Here is a 12,029-nt window from a genome sequence, read left to right on the forward strand (position 1 = left end):
CTGTCTTTCCAGCAAGCGCCCGTGCCCTATAACAAAAACCCCTCAAAAAAAAAAAAAAAAAAGAAAGAAAAGAACAGTGGGCTATGGGATGGCGAACGTTTTGTCAAGAGCAACAAGGGACCCTGGACAGGGGTAATTCAGTACAGAAACAGGCTGCCAAGGGAAGCCTCTGAACCAGCAGCTGGGAGGTCTGTCCTAAGTCCGTCACGGCTCCCTCTGCAAAGGCCCACACGACAGGCGGGAGCCTGGAACGGCGCCTGGCTCTGTGCTCTTGCCCAGGGCCCCAGGTCCTGGAGAGGGTGTGGCGCCCACTCCACAGACTTTACCTCTTGAGGACTTTCCCAGATCCTTTGCCTTTCACCGCTTCGGCATCACCTCTCAGCACAGCGAGGAAGTTCTGCGGGGTGACATCCTGCAAGGAAGTGGGCGTCAGATCAGATCAGCCAACATTCCAAGTCAGAGAGCTCACCGCGTCTGCAGACCCAGCCCGCCGGCCCACACGACCCAGGGCTCGAGAACGTCCAGGGGCAAGTTCTTTGGAACCGAGAAGGACCCACTATGAGGGCAGTGTTCTTGGGGCACGCCTATGACCTCTTCACGAGTATCTTTTGACTGAAGCAGTTCAACACGCCTGCCATTCCTTCCTGGTCACTAGGAAGCCAGGGTGGAGAACCCAAAGTTGTCAGCAGGGAAGGAAAAACAGCAGAGGAAGAGAACATGACTCAGAGAGGGGCAGAAACATTAGCACTGGGCCCTCCGTTTCATCCAGCTGCTGCCTAACAGACTGAATCCTAAGGACATCTGAGGTCCTAGAGGGGGACTTTGTAAAGTTGCTTCTTCATTAACACACACACACACACACACACACACACACACACACACAAAAGGAAAAATAATGTAACCTGAATCCCACCCTTTGGATTCAAGACTTTTCCTTACGTAACCATTTAGAAAAACAATTTCATAAAAATGGGATCATCAGGCCAGTAGGTAGTGTGGTAGTTAAAGGTGCTGGATTTCCACATGGCTGACCACGGCTCGAGTCCCAGACCTGGCAGCTTGCTTTCCTGTGTTTCCTTTCTCTCTGTCTTTGTCTGATCAAATTAAAAATAATAACAACAACAAATGGAAATAAATAAATATTTTTTTAAAAATGAGATCATCTATATTACATGTATGATGTGTTAAATTTCACTGTATCTGGATTAAAAAGAAAAAAAAATGAAATGAAACTGAAAGAATGGCTAAACTTCAGATAAACTGCAAGAAATATTTAGTTCCTAAAAAAAAAATCCTTCTGTGGACCAGCAGTTAGTGTAATGGCTACGTCGCTGGACTCCCACGTAGTCAACCGTGGTTTGAGTCCCAGACTCAGTGGCTTAAATTCACGCTGGGCATGCATCTCTAAGATCCCAAGAGGAGAATGGAAGAGAAGGGAGAGCGGCGTGGCCATCCCCCTGGGAGGTGATTTCTGGCTTTCTATCTCTCTGTCTCTGTCTTTATGGCGAGCGCATGCACCCTATAGCAAAAACCTCTCAAAAAAAAAAAAATCCTTTTGAAATTAAGTAAAAAGAGACCAAAGAAACGACGAGACTAAGGCAGTTATATTGCTTTTTTTTTTTTTTAATGTGTCAACGTATGCAGTCTCAACCAACTGGGAAGAATGTAAAAATTTCTGGAAGCAATACACTGTAATAATAATTAACAAAAAAACTATTTTGGTAAAGTCCTGAGATACTGTGCACCCGGCTTGGTGCTAACAAAATAAGGAAACTGATTTTCATAAAAGGACATCATAATCTATAATTAGAGCAACAGCAATACCTCAAGAAAACTACTTACTAGCAAAGGAATCTACCATCGGGCTTCCAGGGGAGAAGACTAGGAATGAGATATGAGCAGCAGACCTTATTTGAACAGTTTTTCTTTTCTCTGCTTTCTCCCAAAATTCTAATTTATACCTCAACACAAATCCTCATGCAAATGAGAAACTGCCCAGAAATCAATCTAGTGAAGCTCTGAGTGTACGGATACAAGAAAAAGGGGGACATCATCCCTAAAATGAAAGCTGAACCCACGGCTCCAGCCCTGCGACCCACTCACCTCTCCGGTGTAGTCCTTCAGGACTCCCTTGTATACATCCGTGCCGTTCGGCCTGTTGATCACAATGCCTGGGGTGGGATTGCTGAGAATTAAGGGACAGGGGTCAGACAACATTGGACATGTCTCTGAAATCTCTTCCTTCAAAAAGATACCCTGGCTACGTGAACAACAGTAGACGGCTCTGTGTGTTAGGAGTGTCTCACGGCGGGCATGGATGTCAACGCGTCAGTGGTCTCAGCAGCTCAGGGCCCTCGGGAGGTCCGCGACTTGTGAGCTCCAGGCAGGAGCAGTGAGGGGCTGAGATCTACAAACGCAAGACCAGGACCAAAGCCCAAGTGTTCCGGGAACCAGAGAGCGTCTTGGGGGCAAGATCTCATCACTAGGCCTCTCAGAGTGAGACTTCTTCCAGAAAGAGACAGGACGGAACACAGACATCTACAAGAGCTTGGGCAGGTCAGAGGTGACATCTGAGCTGTGTGTGTGACCACAGCAAAGGGCAGCGTCCTTCGCAGGGACCAAAGCAGGGGACCAAGGGGCTGGGAGGTCAGGACTGCTAAGTTTAGTGCCCAGACTGGCTGCCTCTGATCTGATTAGAAATCAGATCAATAGGCAGGAAAGAACTAGCTGTAAAATGAAATCGAAGGAATACAAGTAAATGGATATAGAAAAAAGGATCATACGAACCAGAGCTTTCTGTGCCGTCCCCGGCAGAGGGTAGGACAAGCACCTCAGCACCCCACAACGGGCTCCTCAAAACACCCTTGGCATCCCTTCCCCATATCTCTGCCATTGCCAGGGCCCCGAGTCACGGTCAATGCCCGAGAGGGGTCTCCGCGGTGGTTCATCTGCGAGTCTGTTTCTCTCACATTAGGCCACTACTCTAGGGATTTCGGAAAGTCTATGTGTGTTTTTATTTTTCAGTGGCCTGAACATCGTGGCCACCAAGTTCCAAGTGTCCGCTACTTACTCCTCAGAGTTGGCGATGTCGTCGTACATCATGACGATGATCTGCTCGTCGGGAATGCCGTTCCGATGAATGATCTGGTAAGCGTGGCATGCGTCTGCCTGGGAGAGATGACCCGTCAAGTTGAGGTTTTCCCGGAGGAGTTCTCAGAGCACCATGTTCAAGTCACGTTTAGATTTCTCCCGGCTTTGGAGTTCTCAAAACACCACATTCTATCCCGTGGAAAACTTGCTGAGTCATTCCCTATCAGTTGGGTATCTGAATTACTTCTTTTTCTTTTTTTTCTTTTTTTGGAGAGGTTTTTGCTCTAGGGTGCATGTGGTCGCCAGACAGACAGAGAGAGACATAGAGACAGAAAGCGAGAAATCACCCCCCAGGGGGGATGGCCATGCCGCAATCCCTTCTCCTCCATTCTCCTCTTGGATCTTGGGCACGCACGAACACGTGCCAGGTGTGAGTTTTAAGCCACCGGGTCTGGGATGCAAACTGCAGTCGACTACGTGGGAGTCCAGCGACATAGCCATTACACTAACTGCTGGTTCCCTAAAATTTATTTTTAAAAAGTTGGGAGGCTTGGGTCAGCTGGTGGCATGGAGGTTAAGGTGGCTGGATCCCACATGACCAATCATGAGGTTCAAAGCCTGGACGTGGTGGCTGAAAAACATGCCAGGCATGTGTGCATGCCCAAAATCTTGAAAGGAGAACGGAGAAGGGATGTAGCATGCCACCCCCTCTGGGGGGTGATTTCTCTCTTTCTTTCTCTCTCTGGTGAACACACATGCCCTTTAGCGAGAACAAAGAATAGGGAGGCTTTTCTGGGTGACTCCAGGGAGCCCAATGTAATCACAGAGTCCTTACAGGAGAGAAGGTAGCAGGGGAGTCAGTGTCCAAGCGACACGACACTGACCCTTGCTGGCCTTGCAGATGGGAGAGGGGCCTCGAGCCAAGGAATACAGGCAGCACTGACAGCTGGAAAGGGCAAGAAAGGAGCCTAAGGATCACGGCCCCGTCAACACATCGGTTTAACCCAGTGAGATCCACGTCAGACTTCTCAGTTCCAGAGTGTAAGATAATACTACTACGTGGTTTTAAGCCATGAAGTTTGTGGTTATTTGTTACAACAGCCAGAGGAAACTAACGCGATGACGATGGAACTGTAAGGTAACTGCGCTCCCCTCCGGAAAACACCTGGACATTACTGACGAGTCTAAAACACAGACCCTTCACCTAGCAATTCTACTCTTACCTATACTCTTGAAAAACTCCAGCCCACGTGCTAAGGTTTGAATGTGTCCCCTAAAAAGCACATGTTGGAAACTTGATCCTCAGGACCACCAGGTGGTATAAAGGTTATGTTGCTGGACTCCCACATAGTTGACTGCAGCTCAAGTCCCAGACCCAGTGGCTTGAAACTCACACCAAGCTTGTGTGCATGTGTGTCCAAAATCCCTAGAAGAGAATGGAGGAGAAGGGATTGCAGCATGGCTATCTCCCCTGGGGGGGGGGGGTGATCTCTCACTTTCTGTCTATCTAGCGAGCGTATGCACCCTACAGCAAAAATCTCTCTGAAAAAAATCATCCAGAATGCAGTGAGTGCTGGGAGGTAGAGCCTAGTGGGAGGGGATTAGGTAATGCCCTCTTCACAGGAGTGGGTTCCTTACAGAAGGACAAGACTGGTCCCCTTTGCTCTGTGTGTGTGTGTGTGTGTGTGTGTGTGTGTGTGTGTGTGTGTCCTTCTCTTGCTCTTCTGCCTTCCACCATGAATGGCACAGCAAGAAAGCCTTTGTGAGATTGAAAGCCCCTTCCATTTTAGATTTTCTGGTCTCTAAAACCAGAGCTGACAAATTTCTGTCCATTATAAATTACCCAGTCTCAAGTATTCCTGTTACAGCAGCACCTAACAGACTTATACTGTGTACAACAGCAGATGGTTCAGAGCATCAAGAAATAGCCCACATGACCATAAACTGAAAAAATAAACAGTCATGTGCTCACATAGTGGGATACCTGAAAATGAATGAAATACAACCCAGGCTTCAAAGTGCATGAATCTCAGAGATATAACAATAAAAAGAACAAGTCAAATAAAAGACCTGCACTACGGTTGCACTTACATAAAAATCAAAGCAAGCTAAGGTCAACAGTTAAATACTAATATGTAACTAAGAAGCAAAGCAAGAAAAGGATTGGCCGATAAGTTAATAGTGTCATATATGGAGGAGCCGGGAGCTGGGTCCCACCAGATGAGGGCTGAGGTAGTAGCTGATTTTTTCCTTGGGACCAGCAGGTGGTGTGGTGGTTAAAGTACTAGATCCCACATGGCGGACCAAGGAGCTCGAGTCTCATGACAGGCACATGTGCGTATGCCCAAAATCCTGAGAGGAGAATGGAGGAGGAGGAGTTACAGCATGTGGCCGTCCTCTCTAGAGGGTGATCTCTTTAAGAGGGTATAAGGTATGCAGATATTCATTTTATTATTATTCTTTAAATTGTGCATGTTATACATTTATTTCTTTGTTATTTCCTAAAGAAAAAAAATCAAATCTACATTATGTCACATTCAGTCTGCTGTGATGAATGCTGACACAAGCACGTGCGCCCACTCACTCACCCGTGACAGGCCACGCTATTATTTATTTCTCCTGTTGGGTATCAAAAGACAGGCTCACCAAAAATAAAATAGGAACAAACTCAACAAAAGACTAGTAAACTGAAAATTATAAAATGCTGTGGAGAGAAATTAAAGATCTAAGTAAATGAGAAACATCTCATGTTCGTAAAATAGAAGAATTAATACCCTTTTAAAAACAATACAAAGGTCAGCAGGTTTTGCAGAAATTGACAAGAAGATATGGAATTGCAAAAGACCTAAAACAACGAAAGCAATCTTGAAAAAGAAGAACAAATCAGAGGACTTTCACTTCCTAATTCCAAAATTACACTGGGGAAATAAAAATCTTTTCTATAAACAGTGCTGAAATAATTTAGATGTCCACAGGGGAAAAAATGAACTTAGACCCGCACCTTATAACATACACAAAAATTAACTCAAAATAGATCACAGACTTAAGTATACGGGCTAAAACTTTTAGAAGAGGAAATCTTCAGGACCCTGAGTTATAGCTGCAGAGATGTCATACATATGACACCAAACATGGGTCCATAAACAAGAGACTTGTAAATTGGACTTCATCAAAAATTAAACGTTTAGTGCTTTAAAAGACTGTATTGGCCCAACTCCACAGCCTAATGGTTAAGGGAGCCAGATCCTACATGGTCAACTGCATAGCTCAAATCCCAGGCCTGGCAACTTGAATAACACGCTGTGTATGTGTATGTGCGTGTGCATGCGTGTGTGCCCCAAATTACAACAAGATGGAAAAACTAACCCATTGGATAGTGCCTTCTCTCTCTCCCTCTCCTGTGTCTATCTCTGAATCTATCTAGCAAGCACGAGCTCTCTCTGTTAAATTTAGAAAAAGAAATACCACTAAAAATAATGAAATGACAGGTAACAGAGTAATAAAAAAAATTCATAAAACACACATCTGATAAAAGACTTATATTCAGAATATGCAAAGACACTCACACCTTGATAATAATTTAAAAATCAACAGAATCAAAAAATAGGCAAAAGATTTAAAATTCACCTAAGAAGATATGTCTTTAAAAAGTCTATAGAGGGGCCAGCAGGTGGTGTGGTGGCTAAGGTGGTGGTCTGGTGGTCTCCCACATTACCAATCTCAGTTTGAGTCCCAGACCTGGTAGTTTGCTTTCTCACTTTCCCTCCCTCTCTCTGTCTCCGGTGACCTCACGTGCCATATAAAAATTTCAAAATAATAACAAATAAAATTAAATAATTATTTTTAAAAAGAAAAGCATTTATAGAAAATGTGTATTATATAAAAAACTATTCATGGATTTCAGAAAATTTAGCACCAAGATAAGCTTGTATTTTGGGGGGGGTGGAGGAGAGAGATTTTCGCTATAGGGTGTGTGCACTCGCCAGAGACAGGCAGAGACAGAAAGCGAGAAATCGCCCCCAAGGGGGGATGGCCACGCCGCAATCCTTTCTCCTCCATTCTCCTCTTGAGATCTTGGACACACACGCACATGTGCCCCGCATGAGTTTTAAGCCACTGGGTCTGGGAATTGAACAGCGGTCGACTACATGGGAGTCCAGCGACATAGCCATTATGCTAACTGCTGGTCCCAAGATAAGCTTGTATTTTAGCTCCACCTTTTCACAAACTTTCTGACATACCATACCCCCACAGTGGCTAATAAGCACATAAGATATACCCAACATCATTAATCATTAGGGAAATATAAGTTAAAACCAGAATGAGATCCCACTTCATAGTCAGACGAATAATAAGTGTTGATGAGAATCAGAGAACCAGGAACATTTATCTGCTGTTCATGAGACTATAAAATGGCATGGTCATTTAGGAAAATAGCGTGATGGTTACTGAAACAAACATAAATTTACCATGTGTGGGTGGACCCACAGCCTAGCAGTTGAGGGAGCCAGATCCCACATAGCTGACCATGTGGTTTGAATCCCTGCCCCAGAGGCTTGAGAAACAATCCGGGCATGTGTGCAATTCTGACAGAACGGAGAAACAGAGAAGGGATTATGACTATGCCCCACCAGGCTTGCTTTCTCCTTCTCTCTCTCTCTCTCTCTCTGGTGGCACACATGCCCAGGGTAGGGGGGAGCGGGTGGTGGTGGATATCATATGATCCAACAACTCTACTCTTATGAATTTACACAAGAGAAACAAAACATTTACCCACACAAAAGCCTGAACACAATATTTTTTTGTAATTGCCAAGGGGCATGTGCACTTGCCAGAGAGAAAGAGAAAGAAGAGGAGGAAGAAAGCACCCTCAGTGGACACAGTCATGCTGTAATCCCTTTTTCTCCACTCCTCTAATCCCGTCGGGGTTTTGGGCACACTCCTGGCATGTTTTGCAAGCCTCCAGAACTGGGATTCAAACCCAGCTGGTCATGTGGAGTTTAGTTCCCTTAACCACAAGATCATGGGGCTGGTCCTTGAATACAAATTAACAAAATTTTTAAAGGCTTTTGCCACAGCGCTTGTGTGCTAACCAGAGACAGACAGACAGAGTGAAAGTGAGAAGTCACCCCCTGGGGGAAGGCCATGCTGCAACCCTTCTCTTCTGTTCTCCTCCTGAGATTCTGAGTATGCACACACATATACCCAGCATGAGTTTCAAGCTGCCAGGTCCAGGATTCAAACAGTGGTCGGCCATGTGGGAGTCCAGCGCCTTAACCACTACCCCATCGGCTGGCCCCACATGAATTGTATTCTGAAGCAGCACTATTTGTAATAGAAAAAAAATAGAAACAGTCCAAATGTCCATGGTCAGCAGAAAGACAAAATATGATCGGCCCCTGCAGTGGGACGCCATCTGGCAATGAAAAGGACTGCCGTGTTAATGCATGCTACAGCTCGGACGAACCTCAAAAACATGCAAAGACAAGCCAGATACAGAAGACCACACGTTGCATGATTTCATACACATGAATGTGCAGAGAAGGCAAACTCAGAGACCGAAAGTAGACCTTGGTTACCTAGAGCTGGAGGCGGGAATGGTGACTGTGCTGAGGAACAGAAACGCCTTTACACTGACTCCCGATGAAGCCTGAGTGACTTAGTGAATTTACTAAATGTCACTGGGCTGTGCACTTGAAATGACTGAACTATACAGGTGACATATAAACTATGCCTCAATAACATTCCATGTTTCAATTTTTTTTAAAGAGAGATTTTAGCTATAGGGCACATGTATTTGCCAGAGAGACAGAGATAGAAAACAAAAAATCAATCCCCGGGGAGATGGCCATGCCACAATCCCTTCTCCTCCATTCTCTTCTCAGGATCCTGGGCATGTGCGCATACATGACCAGAGTGAGTTTAAGCCACCAGGTCCAGGATTCAAACTATGGTTGACTATGTGGGAGTCCAGTGACGTAACCATTATGCCATCTGCTGGTCCCATGTTCTAAGTTTTCCAAAGGGGCAGGTCTGGAGTGTCCCGTGCTGGCCTTCAACAACCTGCCTTAACAGGTAGGTGCTTTTATCCCATTTAAAGGTGAGACACGTTCAAGAAGACCAGGCTGGCTGAGGGATCAAACCCCAGCCTGCTGGGACAGTGCCTGGTACCCCCTCTTCCCCACACAGCAGCCCCCAGGGCAGGCTGGGGTTCTCTCCCGGGCCCTTGCTGGTACTTGCTTGCCTCTACATTTGGAAACTCCAAGGGGTTCTTTGTTAAAGTCAAGTGTTTACTGACACTCAAAGGAAATAAAGGCAGGCTCAAGCAGCTCAAATAATGTGGGACCAGTCTGCAAGGCTACTTGAGTTACTTCCCTCGAAAATATCTGACCTTCATGCACATTCCCCCTTAAAAAGCACCATGAGGCAATGCTGGAGGGAAGGGCTGTTTAGGGAGAATCCACAAACCCGGCAGGCCTTTGGCAGGCCTCTGGCATGACAAAGCGACCGCTGTGAGTCAGCTGCTTTTGCAGTTAGCGTTAGGAGCTGAGTTAGGAGCTGATGCTCTTAGTGGGCACCCGTGACTGCCTGACACCGCGGCCCCTCTGCCAGCTGATCTGACCGCTGAATAAAGGCAACCGGCCAGGAGCTGTGCCTGGAGCGACTGGCCTGCTCCGTGGCACGGTCAACGTGAGGGGCCCACTTTCTGGCCAGGCCTGCTCACCGTCCAGCTGTACTGCGCACTTTCTGAGCACCACCCCAAGACTAGGCACTGGGAGGGGCTGGGCTGTCCAGAAGGGCTCGCTGAGCCCGTCACCAACCCCAGAAGAAGAGGCTGAGCTTCCAATTAACTGGATGGCATCGCTTCAAACTAACCAGGCTACAGGCAGAGCACAGGAACTAACCTGGGGCTGTGCCAGGCCAGGAGCCCGTGCTGCCTCTGGTACTCCCAGGACAGCCCAGTGCACCGCTGCCTCACCTCAGTCCCTGCTCTCTATGGGCTTCCCACCAGGCCCTCTTTAAAAGCATGTTTCATTTTTTAAATATGAAAGTGGCATTTTGTGGGGTTGGCAGGTGGTGTTGGGGGTTAAGGGCGTTGGACTCTCACATGGCCGACCGCAGTTCTAGTCCTGAACCTGGTGGCTTGCTTTCTCACTCTCTCTCTCTCTCTCTCTCTCTCACTTTCACTCTGTCCCCATGAGGCAATGCTGGAGGGAAGGGCTGTTTAGGGAGAATCCACAAACCCGGCAGGCCTTTGGCAGGCCTCTGGCATGACAAAGCGACCGCTGTGAGTCAGCTGCTTTTGCAGTTAGCGTTAGGAGCTGAGTTAGGAGCTGATGCTCTTAGTGGGCACCCGTGACTGCCTGACACCGCGGCCCCTCTGCCAGCTGATCTGACCGCTGAATAAAGGCAACCGGCCAGGAGCTGTGCCTGGAGCGACTGGCCTGCTCCGTGGCACGGTCAACGTGAGGGGCCCACTTTCTGGCCAGGCCTGCTCACCGTCCAGCTGTACTGCGCACTTTCTGAGCACCACCCCAAGACTAGGCACTGGGAGGGGCTGGGCTGTCCAGAAGGGCTCGCTGAGCCCGTCACCAACCCCAGAAGAAGAGGCTGAGCTTCCAATTAACTGGATGGCATCGCTTCAAACTAACCAGGCTACAGGCAGAGCACAGGAACTAACCTGGGGCTGTGCCAGGCCAGGAGCCCGTGCTGCCTCTGGTACTCCCAGGACAGCCCAGTGCACCGCTGCCTCACCTCAGTCCCTGCTCTCTATGGGCTTCCCACCAGGCCCTCTTTAAAAGCATGTTTCATTTTTTAAATATGAAAGTGGCATTTTGTGGGGTTGGCAGGTGGTGTTGGGGGTTAAGGGCGTTGGACTCTCACATGGCCGACCGCAGTTCTAGTCCTGAACCTGGTGGCTTGCTTTCTCACTCTCTCTCTCTCTCCCTCTCTCTCACTTTCACTCTGTCCCTCTCTGGTTAAATTAAAAATAAAGTTAAATACAATAATTTTTAAAAATAAATTAAAAAAAAAAGGAAGTGGCGCTTTGTAACAACACAGCCTTCCCTGAGGCAGCTTGCCAGGGAGGAGTCTGGAGAGAGGGCTGTCATGCTGCCCCATTCCTGTGGGTGCATTCTGGCCTCCCCCACCTCACTAATGGCAGGCTGCCTCAGTCATCTGACCCCCAGCTGCAATCCTTCCTCTTGGTTCACAAAGCCTCAAATAAATACTGGCTAGCCCTTCAGAGGCAGCAGTTCCAGGCTCCCTGTCCTGAGCCGGCCCACGGGGTGGGGAAGGGGCTGTCCAGGAGCATACAGTGCCACAGCCCCCTCCTCACTTGCGCTACCTAGTGCCGTGGCAGTCCCACTCCTTCACCTGTTCTAAGTGGACAGGACCTGTGCTAGGGGAAGAAGGGGAGCTGGGAGCTGGTGCTTCCACTCCTAACATGCCTCACGATGCCCTCACCCCAACTTGCCAGCCTCGCTCTCCCCAGACTCTCCATTCCTGTCTATCTGGCCATGTGCTGTCCCTGCATGCTCTGTGGTCACCTTCTTCCTTTCCCTCAGATCTTGGCTTTGCTCACTGGACCCACCCAGTTCCAAGTGGTCAGGAGCTTCCCTGAGTCACAGCTAGAAATCCTCTCCTCACCAGGGACTGATTTGAACATGACTATATGACGTAATCCTGGCCGACAGACACAGGGCTCCAGGGAAAGGGCTGTATTCCGGTAAAAAGAAAGCAAACAAAGACACGCAGATGTGTGGGAGTTTGTTCTCTTTGCCTATGACACCTGGAGCTGCTGCAGCCACCTTGTGACCATGAGAGCTTAACTGGGGAGAGGAGGACAATGAGGATGGCAGAGAAGAAAAATGTCTCAAACCTGCATTTGAGACAAGGCTAAACTGTTTAATTAGCTAACCCTGGAGTCTCCATACTCG

The 12,029-nt window shown here is 47.8% G+C and overlaps 1 protein-coding gene across 2 annotated transcripts in view; it reads right to left on the minus strand.

Moving 5' to 3' along the window:
- Window positions 1-12,029, minus strand: part of LGMN (legumain) — a 44,402-nt gene that overhangs the window by 12,673 nt on the left and 19,700 nt on the right. For both annotated transcript variants that reach the window (XM_014590641.1, XM_006155810.3), the window contains 3 exons: window positions 3,071-3,168; window positions 2,104-2,185; window positions 327-412 (listed from right to left, as the gene is read on the minus strand). In XM_014590641.1, coding sequence (XP_014446127.1) covers window positions 327-412; window positions 2,104-2,185; window positions 3,071-3,168 — 266 coding nt within the window. The remainder of the gene's footprint in view (window positions 1-326; window positions 413-2,103; window positions 2,186-3,070; window positions 3,169-12,029) is intronic.

The sequence above is a fragment of the Tupaia chinensis genome, unplaced genomic scaffold, assembly GCF_000334495.1.
Source record: "Tupaia chinensis unplaced genomic scaffold, TupChi_1.0 Scaffold000469_1, whole genome shotgun sequence".
In the NCBI taxonomy this organism is placed as follows: Eukaryota; Metazoa; Chordata; class Mammalia; order Scandentia; family Tupaiidae; genus Tupaia; species Tupaia belangeri.